This window comes from Tachyglossus aculeatus, chromosome 9, assembly GCF_015852505.1.
Source record: "Tachyglossus aculeatus isolate mTacAcu1 chromosome 9, mTacAcu1.pri, whole genome shotgun sequence".
NCBI classification, from domain to species: Eukaryota; Metazoa; Chordata; class Mammalia; order Monotremata; family Tachyglossidae; genus Tachyglossus; species Tachyglossus aculeatus.
In genome coordinates, this window is record NC_052074.1 from 62,141,904 (window position 1) to 62,168,241 (window position 26,338).

Sequence of the window (26,338 nt, forward strand, 5' to 3'; positions counted from 1 at the left end):
CAAGTCACTTCACTTCTCTGAGCCTCAGTTCCCTCATCTGTAAAATGGGGATGAAGACTGTGAGCCCCGCGTGGGACAACCTGATCATCTTGTATCTCCCCCAGCGCTTAGAACAGTGCTTTGCACATAGTAAGCGCTTAACAAATGCCATTATTATTATTATTATTATTTTGCATCCACGCACGCGCAGATGTCCCCGCCTCCGTCTTTGCTACTGCGCAGGCGCGGAGCTCTCCCATTCCTCCTCCCCGTCCGCTTTGCTTCTGCGCACGCGCAGATGTCCCCGCTTCCGTCTTTGCTACTGCGCAGGCGCGGAGATCTCCCATTCCTCCGCCCCGCCCTCTTTGCTTCTGCGCACGCGCAGATGTCCCCGCTTCCGTCTTTGCTACTGCGCAGGCGCGGAGCCCTCCCATTCCACCACCCCCCTCTTTGCTTCTGCGCACGCGCAGATGTCCCCGCTTCCGCCTTTGCTACTGCGCAGACGCGGAGCCCTCCCATTCCTCCACCCCGCCCGCTTTGCTTCTGCGCACGCGCAGACGTCCCCGCCTCCGTCTTTGCTACCGCGCAGGCGCAGAACGCTCCGCCTCCCGCCCCCCCCCCGGTCCCCGATTCCGCGCAGGCGCAGAAGGGAGCGGCCCGTGTCTGTCCGGGTTAACGCGGTGGAGTCGCGTTGTAGCGGAGCGCGGGAGCGTAGTAGCAGACGGGCCCGGAATCAGGCCCGAAATGGTGCTGGACCGGGTGCGAGCCGTCTTCCTGGACCTCGATAACACGCTCATCGACACGGCGGAGGCCAACCGTGCAGCCCTAAAGGAGGTAATCATCATCATCATCATCATTATCATCATAATGTCATTTATTAAGCGCTTACTACGTGCAAAGCACTGTTCTAAGCGCTGGGGAGGTTACAAGCTGCTCAGGTGGTCCCACGGGGCACTCACAGTCTTCACCCCCATTTTACAGATGAGGGAACTGAGGCCCAGTGACTTGCTCAGTGGAAAGAGCGTGAGCCACACTGCTTCTCTCTAATCTGTATATATCTAAATCTCTCTCTATATCTGTATATAATATACATACGTGTATCTATATCTATCAATCAATCGTATTTATTGAGCGCCTACTGTATGCAGAGCACTGTACTAAGCGCTTGGGAAATCCCAGTTGGCAACATCTAGCGACGGTCCCTACCCAACAGTGGGCTCACAGTCTAAAAGGGGGGCTCACAGTCTAAAATCTCTCTCTATATCTCTATATAATATATATATACGTGTATCTATATCAGTCAATCAATCAATCGTCTTTATTGAGCGCTTACTGTGTGCAGAGCACTGTACTAAGCGCTTGGGAAGTCCAAGTCGGCAACATCTAGAGACGGTCCCTATTTTGTTTTGTTGCCTGTCTCCCCCTTCTCGACTGTGAGCCCGCTGTTGGATAGGGACCCTCTCTAGATGTTGCCGACTTGTACTTCCCAAGCGCTTAGTACAGTGCTCTGCACACAGTAAGCGCTCAATAAATACGATTGAACCCCTGACCTCTGACTCCAAAGCCCGGGCTCTTTCCACTGAGCCCCGCTGCTTCTCCAGTTGTCTGCTGTGCGACCTTAGGCAAGCCACTTCACTTCTCTGTGCCTCAGTCACCTCATTTGTCAAATGGGGATCAAGACTGTGAGCCCCATGTGGGGCAACCTGATTAACTCGTATACCCCGGCGCTTAGAACAGAGTAAGCACTTAACCACGTCCCTCATTCATTCATTGTCGTATTTATTGAGCGCTTACTGTGGGCAGAGCACTGTACTAAGCGCTTGGGAAGTCGGCAACATCTAGAGACGGTCCCGAACCAACAGCGGGCTCACAGTCTAGAAAGGGGAGACAGACAACAAAACATATTAACAAAATAAAATCAATAGAATAAATATGTACCAAGAAAATAAATACATTTATTGATTTATAAATAAATATAAAGTCCTCTGGCCCGGCTGTCCCTCCCGCTTCGTATCTGACGGAGCACCACTCTCCTTATCTTCAAAGCCCTCCTAAAATCATATCATCATCATCATCAATCGTACTTATTGAGCGCTTACTATGTGCAGAGCACTGTACTAAGCGCTTGGGAAGTACAAATTGGCAACATATAGAGACAGCCCCTACCCAACAGTGGGCTCACAGTCTAAAAGGGGGAGACAGAGAACAAAACCAAACATACTAACAAAATAAAATAAATAGAATAGATATGTAGAATAATAGAATAATAGAATAATAATAGAATAATAATAGAATAGATATATCTCCTCCAAGGAGCCTTCCCTGACTAACGTCTCCTTAACCCACCCTTTTCGCCCTCCATTAGGCATCTCCTACACTCCCCTATTCCCCTTGAGCACTTCGATACCCAGCCCCTCCGCAATCAGCGGTATTTATTGAGAGGTGTTCATTCAATCATTCAATCGTATTTATTGAGCGCTTACTGTGTGCAGAGCACGGCACTAAGCGCTTGATGTGCAGAGCACTGTACTGAACGCTTGGTAGAGAACAGTGCAACAGAGTCAGTAGGGAAGCGCACACACACGGGAGTCAAAAGGGCCTGGATTCTAATCCCGGCTCCACCGCTTATCTGCTGTGAGGCCTTGGGCAAGCCGTTTCACGTCTCTGTGCCTCAGTCACTTCCTCTGTGAAATGGAGCCCCACGTGAGAAGCAGCGTGGCTCAGTGGGAAGAGCCCGGGCTTTGCAGTCAGAGGTCATGGGTTCAAATTCCGACTCCGCCAGTTGTCAGCTGGGTGACTTTGGGCAAGTCGCTTCGCTTCTCTGGGCCTCAGTTCCCTCAGCTGTAAAATGGGGATAAGACTGTGAGCCCCACATGGGACAACCTGGTCACCATGTATCTCCCCCAGCGCTTAGAACAGTGCTTTGCACATAGTAAGCGCTTAACAAATACCATCATTATTATTATTATTATTATTATGTGGGACAGGGTCCGTGTCCAACCTGATTAACTTGTGTCTACCACAGCGCTTAGAGCAGTGCTCGACACATAATAGGCGCTTAATGAACACAATAATAATAATTAGCAGTAGTAGTAGTACCTTCCCATACTGAGCCCCCTCCTTCCTCTCCCCACAGCACCTGTATATATGTTTGTACATATTTATTACTCTATTTATTTTATTTGTACATATTTATTCTGATTATTTTATTTTGTTAATATGTTTTGTTTTGTCGTCTGTCTCCCCCTTCTAGACTGTGAGCCCGCTGTTGGGTAGGGACTGTCTCTATATGTTGCCAACTTGGACTTCCCAAGCGCTTACTACAGTGCTCTGCACACAGTAAGCGCTCAATAAATACGATTGAATGAATAGTAGAAGACGTTCCCTGCCCACATGGGGTTTACAGTCTGGAGGGGGGAAATGGACATAAAATGAATTATGGATATTATGGGGCTGAGGGTGGGGTAAATATTAAGAGCTTAGGTGACGCAGAAGAGCGAGAGAGTGTGGGAAATAATAATAATAATAATAATAATAATGATGGCATTTATTAAGCACTTACTATGTGCAAAGCACTGTTCTAAGCGCCGGGGAGGTTACAAGGTGATCAGGTTGTCCCACGGTGGGGGGGCTCACAGTCTTCATCCCCATTTTCCAGATGAGGTAACCGAGGCCCAGAGAAGCGAAGTGACTCGCCCAAAGTCACACGGCTGACACTTGGCGGAGCCGGGATTTGAACCCGGGATCTCTGACATATTTATTATTATACATATTATACATAATACATTATACATTACATATGTAATACATATGTAATACTTATACAATACATTATACATAATACATATTTATTACTCTATTTTACTTGTACATTTCTATCCTATTTATTTTATTTTGTTGGTACGTTTGGTTTTGTTCTCTGTCTCCCCCTTTTAAACTGTGAGCCCACTGTTGGGTAGGGACTGTCTATGTGTTGCCAATTTGTACTTCCCAAGCACTTAGTACAGTGCTCTGCACATAGTAAGCGCTCAATAAATACGATCGATTGACTGATTGAAGACTCCAAAGCCCGGGCTCTCTCCACTGAGCCACGCTGGGAAATGAGGGCGTAGCTGGGGAGGGCCTCTTGGAGGAGGTGTGATTGGAATAAGGCTTTGAAGGCGGAGAGACTAGTGTTCTTCAGGGTGGGGGGGGGAGTTCCGATCAGTGGTATTTATTGAGCACTTACCACGTGCCGAGCACTATACTAAGCGTTTGGGAAAGGAAAACGCAACGGAATTGGGAGGCACGTGCCCTGTCCAAAACGATCTTGCCACTCAGAGGACGCGCGTACGGTCTGGAGTCCCGGAGTAGAAGAAGGATGTGGGCTAGAGAGACGAGATCGAGGTGCTAGAGCCGGCAGCGCCGGCTTAGTTGTCGAAAACCAGACGTATCATCATCAATCGTATTTATTGAGCGCTTACTATGTGCAGAGCACTGTACTAAGCGCTTGGGAAGTACAAATCGGCAACACAGAGAGACAGTCCCTACCCAACAGTGGGCTCACAGTCTAAAAGGGGGAGACAGGGAACAAAACCAAACATACTAACAAAATAAAATAAATAGTATCCTTATACTCCGCCGTTTCCTTTATGTGGAATTTATTTTAACGTCTGTCGATCCATCTGAAAATCGAAACCGTCGGGTGCCGTCTCCCGAAAGTCGGCCCTGCTCCTCTCCAGTCCCTCTCCCATCCCAGCGGGATCTCAAGAGAGAGATCTCCCACTTCCAGTCCAAATCCACCTCCTCCGCGCAACCCCTCCTATCAATCAATCAGTCGTATTTATTGAGCGCTTAAATACCCTGAAGTTACTACTTATAATAATTATGATCAACCTACCAGTGACATTTATTCATTCATTCAATCGTATTTATTGAGCGCTTACTGTGTGCAGAGCACTGGACTATATATATGTATATATGTTTGTACATATTTATTTCTTTATTTTACTTGTACATATCTATTCTATTTATTTTATTTTGTTAATATGTTTGGTTTTGTTCTCTGTCTCCCCCTTCTAGACTGTGAGCCCACTGTTGGGTAGGGACTGTCTCTATATGTTGCCAACTTGTACTTCCCAAATGCTTAGTACAGTGCTCTGCACACAGTAAGCGCTCAATAAATATGATTGATTGATTTCTCTATTTATTTATTTATTTTACTGTACATATCTATTCTATTTATTTTATTTTGTTAATATGTTTGGTTTTGTTCTCTGTCTCCCCCTTTTAGACTGCGAGCCCACTGTTGGGTAGGGACTGTCTCTAGATGTTGCCAACTTGTACTTCCCAAGCGCTTAGTCCAGTGCTCTGCACACAGTAAGCGCTCAATAAATACGATTGATGATGATGATGGACTAAGCGCTTGGAAAGTCCAAGTTGGCAACATCTAGAGACGGTCCCTACCCAACAGTGGGCTCACAGTCTACAAGGGGGAGGCAGACAACAAAACAAAACATAGTAACAAAATAAAATAAATAGAAGAGACATGTACAAGTAAAATAAATAAATAGAGTAATAAATACGTACAAACATATATACAGGTGCTGAGGGGAAGGGAAGGAGGTAGGGCGGGGGGGATAGAGGGGGGAAAAGGGGTAGTGCTTAGTACAGTGCTCTGCACACAGTAAGCGCTCAATAAATACTATTGAATGAATGAATGAATGAATCCCACCCCTTCACACCCGATCGAATCGCTTTCAGCTCCCTTCTTCCTTCCCCGATCGCCATCCTCAACTGCTGCCTCAGTTTACACGACCTGGCAGGGGTTTGATAGTAACCCAACCCGCCCAAGTCAGAGTAATTCATCTGGAGGTGAGAAGAAATGTGATTATTTCACCCAGGGAGCAGTAGTTTAACCAAATTAAAAAAGAGGACCTCTTTTTACCCCTTTTCTTCCCTTGAGTTCTAGAAGCAGCTTGTGAATTTCCCGACTAGTTTGCCGGACACATTTGTTTAATAATTTCTATCGATGACCTGACTTTTTAAATCCCCTTCCCGATAGCGTAGCCTTTGTAGAAGAGAGCGGGTGTGTGTTTACCCCTTTAGAAACCAAAATCTATCGCTGGTTGAATCGGTTGAGATCTACAGTTGGGGGAGTCGGGGTTTATGGGGAAATTCATTCACTCATTCAATCGTATTTATTGAGCGCTTACTGTGTGCAGAGCACTTAGGAAGTCCAAGTTGGCAACATATAGAGACGGTCCCTACCCAACAGCGGGCTCGCAGTCTAGAAGGAAATAGCTAGAAACGTGGTAAAAACTAGAAAAATGACACCTCTGAAACTAATTGATGAGTTTGGCTTCATCAATCAATCAATCATATTTATTGAGCACTTACTGTGTGCAGAGCACTGGACTAAGCGCTTGGGAAGTACAAGTTGGCAACACATAGAGACGGTCCCTACCCAACAGCGGGCTCACAGTCTAGAAGGAAATAGCTAGAAACGTGGTAAACACTAGAAAAATGACACCTCTGAAACTAATTGATGAGTTTGGCTTCATCAGTCAATCAATCAATCAATCAATCGTATTTATTGAGCGCTTACAGTGTGCAGAGCACTGGACTAAGCGCTTGGGAAGTCCAAGTTGGCAACATAGAGAGATGGTCCCTACCCAACGGCGGGCTCACAGTCTAGAAGGAAATAGCTAGAAACGTGGTAAAAACTAGAAAAATGACACCTCTGAAACTAATTGATGAGTTTGGCTTCATCAGAATGCTGAGCTGTTCAATTAAGCTTGTGAAAAGGGGTAGATTATGTTGGAGCTCTTCCAATCAACCACGCACAGATCCTGACTCAAGGGCTGTGTCCATTTCTGCTGAGCTAATAGGGACCAGGGAATAGGGAATTCAGGGATAATTCCAAAGATAATTAATTAGTCATCGGGAAGGATCGGGCCCATTATCCAAGATTTACGAGGTGATTAAGTGAAATTCTTCACAAATAAGGGCTGGTGTTTTCACTTGAGAGCGGGGCCGTCTTGGAGCAGAGCACCAAGGGAATCATCATCATCATCATCATCAATCGTATTTATTGAGCGCTTACTATGTGCAGAGCACTGTACTAAGCGCTTGGGAAGTACAAATTGGCAACACATCATCATCAATCGTATTTATTGAGCGCTTACTATGTGCAGAGCACTGTACTAAGCGCTTGGGAAGTACAAATTGGCAACACATAGAGACAGTCCCTACCCAACGGTGGGCTCACAGTCTAAAAGGGGGAGACAGAGAACAAAACCAAACATACCAACAAAGTAAAATAAATAGGATAGATATGTACAAGTAAAATAAATAAATAAATAGAGTAATAAATATGTACAACCATATATACAGGTGCTGTGGGGAATGAGCCCTAGGGAGGCTATTAAAGGCCTTTCAAATGTGGACCGTTCTTAATTGTGTCTCCTACCAGGTGATCAAATTCTTACAGTCAAAATGCCAGCTGGACGAGGGGGAAGCCCACGTAATCTGCGCCAAGGTCCAGCTCAAACTCAGCAAGGAACGCTACGACCCGGCCGCCGCGTCCATTACCGACCTGCGGATTTCCCACTGGGAAGAGGCGCTCCGAGAAACGAAGGGCGGCCCGGCCGACCGGAATCTGGCGGAGGAGTGTTATCTGCTGTGGAAATCGACCCGTCTCCGGCACATGACCATGACCGACGATATCAAAACCATGCTCCTGGAGCTCCGGAAAGAAGTCCGCCTGCTCTTGCTGACTAACGGAGACAGCCAGACGCAGAGGGAGAAGATCGAAGCCTGCGCCTGCCAGCCGTATTTCGATGCCATCGTCGTAGGGGGGGAGCAGAAGGAGGAGAAACCCGCCCCGTCTATATTCTTCCACTGCTGTGACCTTCTTGGGGTGCAACCGAAAGACTGCGTGATGGTGGGCGATACGCTCGAGACGGATATCCGGGGGAGTCTCGATGCTGATTTGAAAGCGACCATCTGGATAAGTAAGACCGGAACGCTACCCCCAAACCCTTCTCCGATACCCCACTATATCGTCTCTTCTGTGTTAGAGCTGCCTGCCATTCTGCAGAATATAGACCACGAAGCCAGCGTATCGTCTTTGAAGCGCACTGTGAAGCACGACGTTTAAAAAAATACAGGCCGACTCAAATTCCCTCTAGTATTTGTGCTCAGAAACTTTTATCTACAAAGATGCCATCTGGCACACTGGAAAAAAAAATAACAGCTTACTCCCAGAGAGGAGCTGACTTACTTGACAGGATCCGATTCAAAGCGCTTATCGTCACCTACTCCTTTAATCAGGTTTGACCCAAAAAGGTTGAAGTGGGAGCTCATTCCAAGGATGGTTTTCGCGCTCTTGAGTGCAGGCTTCCCTGAATTACCATTCCAAAATGAAATCTTCTCCCTCTGTTTAGCTTGCTGTGTTCGTGAGAAACCCGAAAACGTTGCTCATACGTTAGGAGTGGCATAGATGGTACTATTTTGAAACTCCAGTTACCAAAAACAGATCTCTCTCGCGGTAAAAACGGAAGCTATTTTTGGCATTTTGAAATTTGAATTTTGGAGCACTTCATCTCCGGGGGAATTTTGAGCTGGCCAGGAGCGGGAAGAGAGGCGGGTGTCTAGAGAAGCATTAGAGGAAAAAGTCCGTTTTTCCGTATCTTAAAGCTTCGGGACCAGTCGCGTGACCTTGCCGGACGGCATTTAGCTTTATGACTGGAATTTCTAAGACTCTAATGTTACCATAGTTTCAGAGCCAAGCTGGACTAAGCGCTTGATTAGAGCTCTCTATTTTTTGACAGTTGTATTTTAAAGATGAATATCTAGCTGAGCTGCCTGAGGGATTTTGCTTTCTCTCGAGTAGGGGGTTGAATCGTCCATGGGGAAAGAAGGGTTTGGGGGAGGTCATTGGGAAGGGAGTAGAACTTCTGAATCTTAGTTTGCTTTGTGCTTGGAGTTAAAATGATATTGGGCATCAGTTATACAAATTTTAAATTATATATGCTCAACAAAGAGCCTAATATTTTTCTATCATGAGTGGAGTGCTTTTAAAAGTTTTGATTTTTCTGAAATCCTGGATTAGAGTTTTGACCTTATTGTATTGTTCTCTCCCAAGCGCTTAGTTCAGTGGTCTGCGCATAGTAAGTGCTCAAGAAATATGATTGATTTGATTTGATCGTTTTGACCTCGAGATATTTTTTGAAATTAAAGGCAAATGACGAGTGGGTAATCGGTTGTCTTCCTCTTTGAACTTTTAAAAAAATGTATTCTGATCGTGGTGGTAATTTAGTTTGTTTTTCTTTAGTTTCCTGGACCTGTAACCACTGGGACACATTATCTCACCGGTGTGGGACCAGTACTGTTGAAATAAGCAGTCTGCAAGAAGAGAATCAAATTTATAGACAATTTGTAGGAAATAGAAAAGAATAAGATGAGGCAGAATTCTGGATTGAGTCAGCAGTGTGTGTAAGGAAAAACCAATCTAGAAATCTGATCACATCTATGGTGTGAGAAGTAGAAAGAGGTTTGAGGGGGGGCAAGAAGTGACTATTATTAATTATGGACGTACTAATTATATGACACAACTGACCCCTCTTGTATTGACTCCATGCTTAGTGATTGGTGCATAGTAAGTACTTAACACATATCATGATCGTTGTCATTATACAGTTGGATTTTGTTTCCAGAAAATATGGTTGTATCACGGATGGCTATATTGTGGGGTGCATTTTTCATTTTCCAGAACCCCTGGAAAAGTAATACGAAATTCCTTCACAGTGCTATATAAGCAGTAAATTAAAGTCTAATCTGTATTAAAGTTAGAGCATTACCTATTAAATCAAGGACTAGAAATAGGATTATGGAGGCTGCAAAAATAAAAGCTTTTTCTGCTGACTGTGGCAGTGGTTTCCAACTACAGTGCAGAATTTGACCAATTTAGATTGAACAGTAGCCTCCTTCTCTTTATAAAGCATCTTGCAGCAAGCTAACCTCAAACGCCCCAGTCCGTCTTTGAGCTTCCCTCTCCAGTAGGGTCTTTTTATGAGTTTATTCACTTCTTTGAGAGTTGATGCAAGACTTTAATCCCAAGATTTTAGCGGGCGATGGAGATGCCACAACTACTGCCTCTCCCCAGCATTTTGCAGTGATGCACTGGATGGTTGAAGTTCATTCGTTGGACAATGAATCATTGCAGGTAATTCATCCTCCTTCGCCTCTGGTGCTCGTTCCACTTCCTCTCCTCTAATTCCCTCCTTGCTTTCGCCCCCTCCCCTCTGCCAGAAACTGCCCTCTCCCAGGTGCCTATTGACCTCCTTTGTGTCACTTACATCCACTCTCAAGCTCAATCCTCTCCCTCAGCTTCTCGGTCTACGCAGAAGGCTCCCAAATCTACCCCTCCAGCCCTGACCTCTCTCCTTTTCCACGGTCTCACATCTCTTCCCGCTGCCAGGATATCTCTACTCGAATGTCCTCAAATTCAAAATGTCCAAAAGGGAGCCCCTCATTTTTCCACCCAAACCCTCTCCTCCCCCGTGAGCCCGCCATCCTCCCTATCTCACAAGCCTGCAACCTGGCTTTCTCCTTGACTCATCCCTCTCCTTCAATTCTTATATCCAGTCAGCCGCCGAAGGCTGCCGGGTCTCTTCTCACACCATTTCGGCACCCCTCTGTTCCTTGCCCTCCAAACTGCCACCCTGCTGCTCCAAGCTGCCTTAAGCAGTGGGGGAGATACAAGCTAATCAGATTGGGCACAGCCCCTGTCTCGAAAGGGACTCGCAATCTTAAGTAGGGGAGAGAACCGGGAGTTAATCCCAATTTTACATGGGAGGAAACTGAGGCACGGAGAAGTGAAGTGACCTGCCCAAGGTTACACAGCAGTTAATTGGGAGAGCTGGGACTGGAACCCTGGTCCTCCGACTCCGAGGCCCGTGCTTTATCCACTAAGCCCGTAAGCATTCAATAAATATAATTGATTCACCCCTTCCTGTTTGAAACTTTCCCCATTGAGACCCAACAGATCACCACTCTACCCATCTTAAAAGCCTGAATAAAAACCTCCTTTCTGCACCAGCCTCCTTGCTGATATCTCTTCCTTCAGTCTCTTCCTACTTCAGTCTGCTGCCTGCCTCATTTTTCTAAATTACCATTCCGCATACGTCTCCTCACTCTTCAGAAGCCTCCGGTGATTTTTTTCCATTCCTCTCCACATCAAGCAGAAATTCCTGACCACTGGATTTAGTACAGTGCTCTGCACATAGTAAGCGCTCAATAAATACGATTGATGATTTAAGGCATCGGATCAGCCCTCTCCCTCTTTTTTTTAATCAACTTTCTCTCCCCCCTACACCCCAGCTCGCACTCTTCACTCCTCACGTCATCCTCATCACTCTGCCTCCTCCTCATCTCTCTCGGAGCTGTCCTCGAGCTCGCTCGCTCCTTCCTGCCTGCAATTCCCATCTCTTTCGCACCTTTTCAATCGTATTTACTGAGCGCTTCCTGTGTGCAGAGCACTGGACTAAGCACTTGGGAAGTCCAAGTTGGCAACATATAGAGACGGTCCCTACCCAGCAGCGGGCTCACAGTCTAGCAGAAAAGGTCCCACCGAGATTTGAACTCGGATCGCCGGACTCAGAGTGCTAACCATTACACCACGGGGCCGCTCCGCTCTCCCCAACTTCAGAATCCCTTCTGAAATCCCATCTCCTCCAGCAGGCCTCCCTCAGTTGATTTGACAGAGAACAAAACCAAACGTACTAACAAAATAAAATAAATAGAATAGATATGTACAAGTAAAATAGAGTAATAAATACGTACAAACCTATATACATATATACAGTGCGCATTTGCTGAGCGCTTACTAGGTGCTTACTTGTTGCCAATTTGTACTTCCCAAGCGCTTAGTCCAGTGCTCTGCACGTAGTAAGCGCTCAATAAATACGACTGATGATGATGATTTGAAATCTCTCTCTGTTATATTCCCAACTGCCATTTTGGCACTTGCTTTCCACTGAAGCCTTTGAGTACACCCGTCGTTCCCACAGCCGTCGTGTACGTATCTTTACACACTAGTAAACTGAGGCACCTGGTTCTACCGCTACAGAAGCCTAACAATGACCAGTGTATCCATAAGGCAGCTTAATCAGCTCTCCCCAGCTTACCTAACCTCGCTCATCTGCTACATCTCGGCCCGCACACTTCGCTCGTCCATCGCCCACCTTCTCCCTGCACCCAGATTTCATATCTCTCGCCACCAAGCCGTTGCTCGTGTCCTCCCTCTGTTCCGAAACTCCCTCCCCTCCCCTCCTATCCAAAAGGCCATGACTCTTCCCATCTCCACCCTAGTAAAATTCAGATCTATCTTCTAGAAATCCTTGACTAGGCATTTCCGCACCCTATCCACCCTCCCTTCTGTTTTTATTTTTTGGCAGGGCGGTAGTTTACAGTATTTTTAAAAAATTTTTATGGTATTTGTTAAGTATTTTATTTTGCGGGGGGGTTATGGTATTTGATAAGCGCTTTATTTTTTCTGAGGGGGCGGTGTTTTTTATGGGTTTTTTTAAATGATAATTTGTTAATCAATCGTATTTATCGAGCGCTTACTGTGTGCAGAACACTGTACTAAGCGCTTGGGAAGTACAAGTTGGCAACATATAGAGACAGTCCCGACCCAACAGTGGGCTCACAGTCTAAAAGGTTAAGCGCTTAGCAGTGTGGCTTAGTGGAAAGAGCACGGACTTAGGAGTCAGAGGTTGTGGGTTCTAATCCCAGCTCCGCCACTTGTCAGGTGTGTGACTTTGGGCAAGTCACTTCACTTCTCGGTGCCTCGGTTACCTCAACTGTAAAATGGGGATGAAGATGGTGAGCCCCACGTGGGACAACCTGCTTACCCTGTATCTACCCCAGCGCTTCGAACGGCGCTCGGCACATAGTAAGCACTTCACAAATACCAACGTTGTTATTATTATGTGCCAAGCACTGTTTCTAAGCGCTGGGACAGATACAAGGTAATCAGGTTAATGTCCCACATGGGGCTTACAGTCCTAATCCCCATTTTACGGATGAAGTAACTGAGGCACAGAGACGTGAAGGGATTTGCCCAAGATCACACAGCAGCCATGTGGCGGGGCAGAATTAGAACCCAGGTCCTTCTGACTCCCAGGTTGGTGTTCTATCCACTAGGTCATGTTGCTTCTGTGTCACCACTGCACTCGCGTCTGTACCCCTTAAGCTCGGATGCTCACTCCACCCTCAATCACACACCACGTCCGTATACATCCTCTCTTTCAACTGGCACATCCAGTCCGTCAATCGATCGATCAGTCGTATTTATTGAGCGCTTACTGTGTGCAGAGCACTGGACTAAGCGCTTGGAAAGTACAAGTTGGCAACATATAGAGACGGTCCCGACCCAACAGTGGGCTCACAGTCTAAAAGGGGGAGGCAGAGAACAAAACCAAACATACTAACATCAACTCGTCAATTCTATCTTGGCACCAGCTCCAGAATCCACCCCTTCCTCTCCACCTAAACTGCCTCATCACATCCCAACTCGACTGGACTCTTTTTTTCCCATTCTCCCATCCACAGTCCGCTCTCCTACCGGGTTCATTTTCCTAAAACACGTCTGTCTACCTCTCTCCCCACTTCTCAAGACCCTTCGATGGTTTCCCATTGTCCTCGGCCTGAAGAAAAGACTACCGACTCCCTGCGGATCTCCACTTCTCTCCCAATACAACCAGCTTGCATCTCTCCCTTCAATCCACGAACTCACTGTCTCCTATTCTAGTCTCTCTCGCTGTCAACCTCTCGTACTTCCCAAGCGCTTAGTACAGTGCTCTGCACACAGTAAGCGCTCAATAAATACGATTGATGATGATGACACCACCCCTCCTGTCTGGACCTCCTTTCCCCTTCACATCTCTCCAACTTCAAAGCCCTCCTAAAATTGCATCCTGTCCCTGAGGCCTTCTTCTAATCAACTCTCACTTCACCACCCTCTACTTTCACGCCGCCACGTCCGTGTAGCAGGGGCCTGAGAGTCGGGAGGTCGTGGGTTCTAATCCCCGCTCCGCCGCAGGTCTGCCGTGTGACCTTGGCCAAGTCACTTCTCTGGGCCTCAGTCACCTCATCTGTAAACATGAAGAATTACAGCGGGAAACGGACTGTGTCCAACCTGACTGACATATCTACTTCAATGCACACGGTGCTTGGCATATTACGTACCATTACTATGATTATAAATAATAATTACTATTATTAAATGTAATATAAATAGTATAATAATAATTACTAATTCCTTAAATACCTGGTAGCACTTATGTACATATCTTTAAATTCCGTTGCTTCTCTCTTCCTGTAATTTTAGTTTTCTTCACCCACCCCCGTCACTAGACCGTAAGCTCCCCAAGGGCTGGGATCATTATTAATAATTCTACTGCACTCTCCCAAGCACTTAGAGGGCCCGATAGCGAGCACTCAATAAATACTACTGATGCAGAACCATCAATCCGTCCCTTAGCACAAGCCTGGGAGTCATGGGTTCTAATCCCGCCGCCGCCACCTGGGCAAGTCACTTCATTCGGCCTAGTTCCCGCAACTGTAAAATGGGGATCAAGACTGTGAGCACCACTGTGGGACGGGGGCTGTGTCCAACCCGATTTGCTCGTATCCACCCCAGTGCTTAGTACAGTGCCTGGCACCTAGTAAGCGCTTCACAAATACCACAGTTATTATTTAGACGCTACTGGGAGGTGGATCAACAGCCGGAGACTCGTCACAGTCATCAGCCACCACTATGGCGTGAATTAATTCAAGCGCAATTCGTGAGGGAAAGGTCATAGGACGTCCCTTTCTCCTTCCTCTTCCTGATGGTTTCCGGGTGACTCTCACCTGAACGGCCAAGTCCCAGAAAATGGTACCTTCCAATACCAAGGGTGCAGGAGACTGTTTCTCCCACCCCCTCACGCACAGGCTCACCACCCTCTTGAAATGGAAGGATGATTCTAGTAGTATTTAATCACCAGTCATTACAATTAAGGTGACTCAGGGCAGAAGAGGTATTGTATCTCCACCTTGCCGTCCTGGCCTTGTGCGCCGACCTAAAATCTTTAAACAGAGCATCACGTTAACCTTCTGAATTGAAAAACCATTGAGAAAACAACAGTTTAGAAAGCCTTTTCGGTCACACTAGCACCACTATTGCGTGTGAGCAGGGCCTCAAAAGTACCACTGACAAATGGTCGCATTGCATTTCCTTGATAATGACTTCAATGGAAATGGTCTCTACTTGCCTTAGGAGAGAGTGCAAATCAAGGAAGATAGCACCAGAAATCACAATTCTCAAGAAGCCTCCTTGCTTCAGATTGCTCCGATATTAAATCCATTCTTGGGTGAGATGGGAGAAAGGGTTGATTCCCCACCTTCTCCCTCCCTCCCCCGGCTCCCAACAGTCAGAGATGAGAGGAACAGCTGTTTTATTCAAACACTTCAAAAGCAATTCCAGAACCAGAAGAGACTTCTACTGCAATCAAGGGGAAAGAAACCAAAAACCACATCAGTCATAGTAAGGGTCGGTACATCCTGAGAAAGACATTCATTCTACAACCTTTCTCACCCATTTTAGTTTCAGATAATCTAGTCAGGAAGTCCTTTCTTACGTCCAAACGAAATTCCCCATGTAACAGGTTAACAAGTAGTCTGCTCTCCCCAAATGTCGCGGTAGCGACGAGTTCGGGAACACCATGGGACACTGCCCCCGGCACTCAAATACAATTTTAGCCGGCCTACGGCAAAAGGAGACAGAAAAATAGAATCCTGGAACACTCTGGGCAATTCTCCTAAGTTTAGTGGTGGCAATTCTTCATGTCTCATGGGAAAGGGATTAGGAATTCTGGAGGTCAGCTCATTTCCCACGGGATGCTCGTTTTCAAAGCGGAGAACACACTCCCAGAACTCATTCTTTACGTCCCCCCCACTTCTGAGAGGTAGAGGTAAAGCTGCCCCCAGGTTAAGTCCACTGAAAAAACATCGAGTTCTTCATTTTCATAGTCATTTTAACAGCCGCAGATTCCAGAGAGGTTGTTTTTCCTTTTCCAAGTAGACGCTTCTCCCCACCTCTTCACCTATTGCAAACACAGGCTGGTTCAGTTAGATCTCCTCTCGCCCATTCCTTAAACGGCAACAGCTTGGTTTCTGCCCCCACTTTCAAGCTCTCAAAAGGGCAAAGCCTTGAGGAAGGCAACCCAAGCAGGAAAAGGAACGAATAACTTCTTTGGGCTAAGTCAGGTGGGATCAGTCCAAAAATCCAGGTGAAGTGTTACTACCGGGCAGAACAGACCTGATGCTAAAAAGCTACAGATCTAAAAAGCTTAAGGGGTCGAAGACCTCGGAACTTTCACAATCAATTCATACTTCCAGGTAGAAGATGATGGTTTAAAGTATTCAAGGAAGAAATGAAAGAGGAAACATGTCAGTTAATTTAGCCACTCGTTAGCAGCTGAGCAATTATATATGGTAGAAGAGGACTTTGAAACTATTGGCTAAAATAAGGTTTGGGGATGATCTTGAGTCTCAGTGGTTATGATGGAGTCCTGCCTGTCGTCTTTATGAAATGCTGTACTTGCTGTAGCTACAAAGACAGTCATTTCAGACTGTGAGCCCACTGTTGGGTAGGGACTGTCTCTATATGTTGCCAACTTGTACTTCCCAAGCGCTTAGTACAGTGCTCTGCACACAGTAAGAGCTCAATAAATACGATTGATGATGATTTCAAAGGAGTATAGATTAGCAGTTTTAGAAAGGTTCTCTTCAACTTTACAAGTTTAGCAAAAATGGCCACTACGAACAACAACAATGATAAAAACAAACACGCAAGGGCACTTGCTTTCTACTCACTTTCCCATCTGTGAATTCAGATGCGTGTCAAGCATTGAATGAAGCGCACGTTGGATGCGGTTCCACTTCTTATCAAAAACATAGTAACCTCTTCCAATCCTCTGACTCCCAAAAGCGCAAAACTAGAAGAGAGATTGGCTATTCAACACTTTCCCAATGAACGACTAATTCTGTGCTTTTAAGAAAAATCACCGTATAAAGGTTCGGAGTTCAAGTATGATCACCGTAGTCTCTGGAATGACTATAAAATGCCAAGGATAGCTAACGACATCTGGTATTTTGGGACGTAAGGAAGAGCATAAAACCTTCACACTAAAAGGAAACTCTAAGTTGTTGCCGGGTGCTGCGTTTTTCTCTGGAAGTTTTTTTACCGCTGCGGTGACATCGTTCTCACAACGTAACCTCGCCACATACTAGACTACACCAAGCTCTTCCACCGTCCCGCTCCCCACACGCTGACGACTTGGCACTTACAGATGTTGGCCGAGGATGATGATCTGAATAACGGCAATCCGGTTTTTCAACAGGCTCTTCTTTTTTGTCGGCTGCTCCCGGGTTGTAGCTGTGCAACTGTGAGCCTCGCCCCGTGGCCCCGACGGGAGGGTGGGCAGCGTCATGGACTGCCGGAGAGCCACTGTGGTCATTCCCGCTGTATTGAGATGGGCAGCCCGGCGGCCTTGAGAAGTAAAATATGTACCACTTAATTCTAACTTATGCAGAAAAAGGTACCCAACATCCTACCCAACATCTGATCTAGCCGTAAGAAGGGCGCTCACTCCCTTACTTGGAGTTGCGGCGATTCTTTCCGACCACAAGGCCTCGGGCTATCTACGACGAAAATAACCTAGGTGGGAATCCAAATGTCTTCCTCCCCATAACGCACGCTGGTTTAAGAGTCCGTTTTCGTGGCGTTAGGATTTCGCTACAAATGCAAATGATAAGGAGCACTTACCGACGGTAGGCAAATACAGCTCGGGATGCCACTTGCTCATCAAAAGGGACAATGAGCAAGTGCTTTATGCTGCAAAAAAGTGGCTTTCCAACTGCACTTTCTCAGCTAATCCAGGAGAAACCCCACTCTCTCGCCCCATCTTCCCCCTTCCATCTCAGCTTGTAAATACCCCAGCCCCCAATCCCAATCGAAACAAATGACAAAAGATGAAACTAAAAGCATATTAGAAAATTACAAAAACATTTCACCCCTCAATTTTCCCTCAGAACAGTGGATTCCCAAAGGATTTAAATCTTGCAAGAGATGGACAGGACATTGCTTCACTCCACTACCCGTCGCATTTCTATTCATTTCATCTACGGCAGATAACAATTCACGCCTGCGAATTAGTGACAAATAATGTTACTGGTACTCATTACAGCCTCTTTAGGGGAAAGTGGTCTTTAAGAAATTCAGTGAACTAATGACATTTTCTATTTGTCTGCAGAGGCTTACCGTGGAAGGCTGGGATTTTGAGGTTCGGGTTTATTTGAGGCCAAAGGCTTTGGAATGGGAATCACTCCATGAGGTTTGGGATGCAGCTCTTGGGAAGTTTCCGAAGGGGAGAGAGGCGGTATCTGCTGGTCCAGATGTTGAGGCCGTTTCTTTTTCCTGGTTTTGCTTTTGTGCTCGGCTAACAATACGTCAAATCTCTGTCTTCGACCCTGCACGGCTCTCCTCTGGGTTAAGGAATGTGACTGCCAAATAAAGAGATACACGTTCCTGAGGCTCTGGTGATTCTTGGTTATGTCTTACCGAGACACGTCTCATCGAGAAGAAGATCAAATGAAAAAAGAAAAAAAAGACTTCAGCCACGTGATTCATCGGGGTATGTATATTTACGTCTTTCGTGAAAGTTCAAAGTTAATGATGGAGCTGCTAGAGGATTTGGAGATGGAATCCACCCTCGTGGTTTAGTTTAAATTTCTTAAAAAGGGCCAATGTCATAAAATCTGAGATGAATTGGAGATGAGAACTATTCCCTATCTCCCCCATTTTATGTAACTGATAAAATATGAAACCGAACTAAAAAAAACTAAAATCACATTTCCTCCTTATGAAGTCTATCCATTACATTCTCTTTGCTAGGGAACATGACAGTACTGTAAAGTGCACGCTCAAAAATACATATATATTTACTAACCTCCTGAAAGCTATATTCTTCTGCATTCTTTACTATATGCCCAATATGAATTCTTTGGGTTTTATACCCTATTTTTACCCCAGTTTCTACACTCGCCCAATATGAATTCTTTGGGTTTTATACCAGTTTCTACACTCAGATTACTTGATGATTTTGGGTGAACCCCAACAAAGCAGCCAGCCAGGATTTGAGCACCCCTTTAGTGCTTCCATTTCCAAAGCTGCTCTTTTCTGGTCTCCTGAACTGAAAGATCATTTGTAAAAACCTATTTCATTTAATTTAACCCACAAAAATCCTCCAAATTAAGTCTCCATAGCAGCACAAACCAAGACCCTAATTAAATATAATGCATCTGAAGTTTTCATGGGTTCTGGAGCCATCAAAAAGGATCAGAATACACAAACACACACACACAATATCACAAGTGACAAGGATCAAATGAAAAACAAACGAAACGAAACCAAAGCTTTCCAGAAGCCTATTTAGTTTCTATTCATGATTTGTAGTTGCACAAATACATAACCCAGTCCAATACCTTAGTTTATATTCTTGTACCCTCTCCTAAAAATGAGCTCTTTGCTTCTAGAATTTGTTCAACCCTATGAGCATTTCTGGTAATTTAGTTTTCTCTTAAGGAAGATACAATTTACCCATAACATGAAGTCAAAGATGAAAATTTTTGGAAGAATTTGGAGAAAATTCTTTTGTTTTCTTAACATTTGAAAATGTACTAGTTAAAATTTCAGAGGAATTAGGGTGTAGGTTTGTGTAACTGTACCTCTGGGTCCCTAAAAGAAATACCTATACAAGGGAAATTATAAATCATCAAATCATCATTGTCATCAGCAGTAGCCTTTATTGAACACTACTACGTGCCTGGGGACATTCAGTAAGCGCAAATGACACCATCCCTGCCCCCGAGGAACATACAAGGAACATAACATAAAATGTCATAATCAAATGACTGGAAATACACTATTCTGGAATTATGCTACCAGTAATACTTTCATTCATTCAATCGTATTTATTGAGCGCTTACTGTGTGCAGAGCACTGTACTAAGCGCTTGGGAAGTACAAGTTGGCAACCTATAGAGACGGTTCCTACCCAACAGCGGGCTCACAGTCTAGAAATACTATAATATCACGGGCTACCTGAAAAACAAAGAAATGGATTTTGGAGTCAATTAAGCCAAAGCGAAAGGGAAGGCCAAATGTCTCGACTTAGATTAGCATATTTTGGACACATAATCAGGAGGACTAATCCTCTGGAGAAGACACTTAATGCTAGGAAAAGTCCAGGAAAAAAGTGGAAGAGGCAGACCATAACAAGGATAACGGAGGAACCGTTAGAAAGGTTACGGATCATGGCAGAAGACAGGACGTTTTGGAGAATATCCACAGGGTCGCTCATGAAGTGAAAACGACTTGAAGGCACTTGATAATAATAACACAGTGATACAGTATCACCAATTAAACTGAGCTATCCCGTTATTAAAATGTAAATAATCAACATCCACTCGACTGCACTGCTCCTCCATCAATAACTAAAACCATTAGGATGAAAGAATTATGAGAACCCTGCTCACAGAAACCTAAAATGTTTTCACTCTGAAACCTGGATTTACCCAGCTTGAATCTCCTTTAATCAGGCACTGTTGTACACTTGCTTTGGTTGTACATATTTATTACTCTATTTATTTATTTATTTATTTTACTCGTACATATCTATCCTATTTATTTTATTTTGTTGGTATGTTTGGTTTTGTTCTCTGTCTCCCCCTTTTAGACTGTGAGCCCACTGTTGGGTAGGGACTGTCTCTGTGTGTTGCCAATTTGTACTTCCCAAGCGCTTAGTACAGTGCTCTGCACATAGTAAGCGCTCAATAAATACGATTGATTGATTGATTAATTGATTGTTGCATGCTAAGGAGATTCCAGACAAAATAATGGTAGTAATCTCTACTGACCCACTGAGCACTGAAATTATTCTCATTTTTTTGTGTGTGATCACGTACCTTGCACGTCAAAGCCCTCAGGCAGGGTTTCTTGGTTTCCTCATCGATGACGCCGCAGCAAATATCAAAATCTAATTCTCTCTCTGTTTGACACAAGCACAGACATAAAACTTTGACTCAAAAAGTTGGTCTACGGGCCAATGCGCTTACTCGCTATCAAGAAATCAATGGTATTTACTGAGAACTTACTGGGTGCGGAGTACTACACTAAGCACTTAGGAGAGGACAATAGAGTCGGTAGGCATGATCTCCGCCCACAGGGAGCTTGGAATCTAAAGGGGAAGACAGACATTAAAATAAATGACAGGGGAAACAACAGAGTAGGACGATCGGTACATAAGTGCTGGCGGGATGGGGTGAGCATCGGGAGTAAGGGCCCAAGTGCCTAGGCAACACAAGACGGGAGGGAGAATGGAGTGGGGAGATGAAAGGTTAATCAGGGAAGCCTTCCCGGAGGAGGTCGGCTGTGAAGATGGGGAGAGTGGGCATCTGTTGGCTACGAGTGGTTAGCGAGTTACAGGCAGGGGTATTTGGTTGACGGTGAGAGAAGAGAGCAAGGTGCGGTGTGTACGTCGGTTAGTGTTGGAGACCAAAGCGTGCTCTCCCGAGCGCTTAGTATAGTGCTCTGCGCATAGTAAGCGCTCAAGAAATATGACTGAATGAAAGGCTGGGTTGGAGTGGGAGAGCTGGTTGAGGCCCTTACAGCCAGCGGTGAAGGGTTTCTGTTCGATGTGGAGATGGATGGGAGGGTTTTGAGGAGTGGGGGTACATGAGCAGGGCATCTGGCGAGGGGAGAGCCTGAATAATAATAATAATCATCATCATCATGACATTTGTTAAGCCTTTACTATGTACAAACACTGTTCTAAGCACTAGGGGGGATATAATGTGATCAAGTTGTCCACGTAGGGCTCACAGTCTTAATCCCCATTTTTACAGATGGGGTAACTGAGGCTCAGAGAAGTTAAGTGACTTGCCCAAGGTTACACAGCAGACTTGTGGTGGAGTCGGGATTCGAACCCACGACCTCTGACTCCAAAGCCCGGGCTCTTCCCACTGAGCCATGCTGCTTCTCTAGGGAGGTTAGCGAGGAGGCTTAGACCAGGGCGTGACACTTCATAAATGGCGTTATATAAGAGGGATATGATCAGGGAGGGAACAGCGTGGATGAAGGGGAAAGTCTGAGACATTTTTTGACGGCTGAAACCCAGGAATCGGTGACTGATTGAATACTCGGGTTCGACGAGAGCAAGAGAGACGGCTGAGTCAAGGATAAAGTTAAGCTTTAAATATAATTGATTAAATTGTAATTTAATAAATACGATTGATTAATTAAATCAAGCAATAAATACGATAGATTAAGCTGGGGCCTGTACGTCAGGGAGTATGGTGGTGGAGTCAGTGGTGATGGGAAAGTCAAGGGGAGAGAGGCTTTGGGTGGGAAGATGAGGACTTCTGTTTTGGACAGGTTCGGTTTGAAGCGCTGGTGCGACATCCAAGTCCTCAGTCTAAGAGGATTTGGATGGAGTAGCCTCTGTTGGATTTGGCAAAGGCGTTCCTTGGTGATCTTGGAGAGGGAAATTTCGGGGGGAGCGGAGGGGGCGAAAGCCCTATTGCTGGGGGTCAAAGAGAAAGTTGGAGGAGAGGAAGAAGAGACGGTGGAGGTAAAGAACTCATTTGAAGAGTTTGGAAAGGAATGGTAGGAGGGAGATGGGGATAGAGTGGGGTCAAGGAAGGGTTTTTTGAGGACAGGAGATATGTGGATATGTTTGAAAGGGAAAGTGGAAAAGTGGGAAAGTGGAAAAGGAGCCTCTGTCCTCATCTGATTTACATTCAAATGAACTGTTGCAAGTAATAGGCCATACGATGACAAAATGCGTTTGTATTGAATTTTAAATTCCTCCAACTCTCCCCCAAACCCTGATCCAAGAATCATGTTAAAAGAAATTGAATAAGTCTAATACACCTATTACACACGAAGCAAGAAAGGTGGTAATGTGCCAAGCCTTCTAAGAGCAGGCCAAGAGCCGGAAGCGGCCACCTGAAGGCTTCCACCGACAATGCCAACAGTGGGCTGGAAGATTGCTTCTGCCATTTATTCGGTAGAGATGCTTCCTACTGCCTAAAGAAGCGCTCTCCCAATCACCGAGTGACTACGATCAAACAAAAAGCACAAAGACTTAACATCAAGTTCATCACCACGCTAGCTAACAGACACGCCCGTCTTCATCTCACAGATCAGACTGCTTTTATAACACTGCTTTTATAATTTTAGGGGTAGCCAAATCCACCGCTCCCATTTTCCCTCTTGAAACCATCCGGGACAGAAGAAACGGTTACCAAAGTAGGCGATACCGAGTTACCTGAGAATCTCTTACGTAAAACCTTCCCGTTATATGAACAATTTTCTGGCTTCTTTTCCCCAGCTGGAGGCATAGGGCGAAGTTCTTTATTATTCGGTGTCTTCCCAGGGGAAGGCAAAGATGACTTTGGTATTGAGGGACAATTACGGCCAGTGTTTACGGAGGCACTCACGGCAGTAGAAAAACTTGAACCAACAGCAGTTTTCAACAGCGCACCATCTATCTCGGGTTGCATCTTTTCCACTTGGACCGATGGAGTCAGGCTGCCAATAATGGGGAATTAAGAAAACAATCATCTGAGAACTGCGTCCTCTCCAACAATTATGTGCCAGTGCTACCACGTCGAGAAGAACTGGAGCTAGATGGAGGGTGTGTTGGAAATAATTTTCTGAATCTGCAGAACCCAGTGGAACGTATCTAAGACTGCGCCCCTTTAATCAATTTAATGAACTTTTCGTTTCATCAACACTTGTTTTTCCCAACCGTAGGAATGAAAGCCAAGCTTTACAGGCTGTCCCGGAGCTCCGCTCAGATGTCACTGATGGGGAGGTGGGCTTGGGAGTAGCCAACGCTACGATTAGAGAAAAGCTAATCAATAGGATGGAGAGAAAGCTGGTGGACAACCTTTGCGCTGATGACGAGTTGGCGTGGTGCAGAGGAAGATGAGAGATGCCGAACCACCGGAGGGTTTTGAGGAGAGGGGAAATGTGTACCGAGCCATTCAAGGTAGGAGCAACGCGGCAAATACGTTAGTCCGATTTAACAGGATGCTGGCTGCATGGGGGAGAAGAACGTGCAGCTCGACAGAACGGATGAGGAAAAATCAGTAGGTTGTGGCAGAAAATTGGGTACGGGGGCAGAACGGCAGTGAGGATTCAAAGATGATACCAGACTTCCAGGGGGGAGCGTGGTGCGGTCAGCGACAACAGAAGAAGGGAAATCGAGAGAAAGGAAAAGTTTAGGAGGAGAGACGAGACGTTCGTTCGGTTTGGAGATAAAGAGTTTGAGGTGCCAACAGACCATCCACTTGGAGAGGTCCTGCAGGCAAGAAGAGATGTAGCGTGGAAGAGCGGGAGAGGGGTCAGGGCAAAGAGAGGTAGATCTGCGTGACTCAGTGGAAAGAGCCCGGGATTTGGAGTCAGAGGTCATGGGTTCGAATCCCGACTCCGCCACATGTCTGCTGTGTGACCTTGGGCAAGTCACTTAACTTCTCTGAGCCTCAGTTACCTCATCTGTAAAATGGGGGTGAAGACTGTGAGCCCCACGTGGGACAACTTGATCACCTTGGATCCGCCCCAGCGCTTAGAACGGTGCTCTGCACATAGTAAGCGCTTAACAAATGCCATCATCATCATCATCATCTGTAAAATGGGGATGAAGACTGTGAGCCCCACGTGGGACAACTTGATCACCTTGTATCCGCCCCAGCGCTTAGAACGGTGCTCTGCACATAGTAAGTGCTTAACAAATGCCATCATTATTTATTTATCTGGGAGTCATCCGCACAGGGGTGGCAACCGAGGCCATCTTAGTGTATGAGTCCCCCAAAAGGGTGGGTGTCGAGGCAGAGTGGTTGAAAGAGCACAGAGCTGGGAGCAAGAGACCCGAGTTCAAGTCCTTGCTTGGAAACGGGCCTTCGGTGTGACCTTGGCCAAGTCACTTAACCTCTCTGGGCCTCAGTTTCCTCATCTGTAAAACGGAGATATGACAGACTGCAAACCCCATGAGGGTCAGGGACTCTGTCTGACCTCAGAACTTTGCGCCTAACCCTTTGTTCCTACTTAGCAAGCTCTTAATAAACACAATTAGACGGAGAAGAGCGAAGGATCAAGCGGAGAGTCTTGTGATCGGGGGGAGAGGTGGAAAAGGAACCAGCAAACAGGAAACCAAGATGTTTCTGGGTGTGTTGGTGTGCGCATTCAAAAAGTCTCTCAATTTGGTGAAAATCCTCAAACTACCAATGGCAGGAAGTGAACCTTTCAGAGAGAGATGGGTACGACGGGAAGATTAGTTTCGCCTTGGGTTTTTCCCTTTCCCAATCTTCTACGCCGTACAGGGACGGAATTGGGAGAGGGATCTGTCCACTTTCAGAAAAATAGAAACCATATGGGCTGTGGGAAGTTTCTTTCCTTGTATTTTAAATGAACTTTAGGCTGCAATAAAGCGCAGGGCATATTTTCTGTTTTTTCTCAAAGAGGGCACTGATCAGGACGACCAAAATCCTTCTGCTGAAAGTTGTTTTATGCCTTCCAATGACAAACTTTTAAACATCTCAATATACTCACATATTATCCCGGGAAATTCCGCTGAGCTGTATAGGATACGTTGGCTCATCGTTTCTAGGGAGCTCCAGCTTTTCTTTGGGTGATTTCAACAACTTGGGATTGGATGGTGATGATGAAAATGAAGCACGAATAAATACCTCCTGGATTTTCACTTGCCCTACTACCTTCGCCTCTTGAAGACAGAGAAGAAAAGACAGGAAGCACTGAGACGTTGGAATTGCTAGAAACACCTTGGAAAGAGCTTTGTCTTCTTTCTGTAAAAGAAAGAAACCAAACATCATGAAGTTTTATTTTTAATACAGGAACACAGACAAAAATGCCAGATTTGAGAGATTTTTGAATTAGTGATCAAGAACTGTCAAATTCCTTGTGTCAATGTGATTAAGAGAGGTATTTTCATCCTGGTGCATTTTTATGTTTTTTGGAATTCACTGCCTTGCCACAACACACACGAACTCTGGTCTCATATTTTCTGATCTTATTGTTTTTCTTTTAAAAGTATTTTTTAAACGCTTGCTAGATGAAAGGCACTGCACTAAGTGGTGGGATAGGTATTCATTCATTGATTCATTCATTCAATCGTATTTATTGAGCACTTACTGTGTGCAGAGCACCGTACTAAGCGCTTGGGAAGTCCAAGTTGGCAACATATAGA

At 45.5% G+C, this 26,338-nt stretch overlaps 2 protein-coding genes across 2 annotated transcripts; one reads left to right on the top strand and one right to left on the bottom strand.

Annotated features, from left to right (window-relative positions):
* Positions 1-660: 660 nt before the first annotated feature.
* On the top strand, positions 661-9,220 carry LOC119932262 (N-acetylneuraminic acid phosphatase). The gene is made up of 2 exons (XM_038751329.1): positions 661-813; positions 7,433-9,220. The coding sequence occupies exons 1-2, from the start codon at positions 724-726 to the stop codon at positions 8,117-8,119; spliced, it is 777 nt and encodes a 258-aa protein (XP_038607257.1). The 5' UTR covers positions 661-723; the 3' UTR covers positions 8,120-9,220.
* Positions 9,221-16,880: 7,660 nt separating this feature from the next.
* LOC119932503 (ataxin-7-like) lies at positions 16,881-25,917 on the bottom strand. Its single transcript, XM_038751747.1, has 6 exons — positions 25,821-25,917; positions 23,399-23,661; positions 21,036-21,118; positions 18,332-18,573; positions 17,359-17,560; positions 16,881-17,006 (listed from the first exon to the last, which is right to left on the bottom strand). Exons 2-6 carry the CDS (start codon positions 23,631-23,633, stop codon positions 16,881-16,883), a joined length of 888 nt encoding a protein of 295 aa, XP_038607675.1. The 5' UTR covers positions 23,634-23,661; positions 25,821-25,917.
* Between the last annotated feature and the right edge of the window lie 421 nt (positions 25,918-26,338).

What these genes read in the sequence shown, in the direction of transcription:
- LOC119932262 (XM_038751329.1), top strand. Translation starts at nt 724, where the DNA reads ATGGTGCTGGACCGGGTGCGAGCCGTCTTCCTGGACCTCGATAACACG. An exon ending in ACCGTGCAGCCCTAAAGGAG is followed by an intron (nt 814 to 7,432) that starts GTAATCATCATC and finishes GTCTCCTACCAG; the next exon opens with GTGATCAAATTCTTACAGTC.
- LOC119932503 (XM_038751747.1), bottom strand. Translation starts at nt 23,633, where the DNA reads ATGCAACCCGAGATAGATGGTGCGCTGTTGAAAACTGCTGTTGGTTCA. An exon ending in TTTACGTAAGAGATTCTCAG is followed by an intron (nt 21,119 to 23,398) that starts GTAACTCGGTAT and finishes TGTGTCAAACAG; the next exon opens with AGAGAGAATTAGATTTTGAT. An exon ending in ATCATCCTCGGCCAACATCT is followed by an intron (nt 17,007 to 17,358) that starts GTAAGTGCCAAG and finishes TCTCTCTTCTAG; the next exon opens with TTTTGCGCTTTTGGGAGTCA.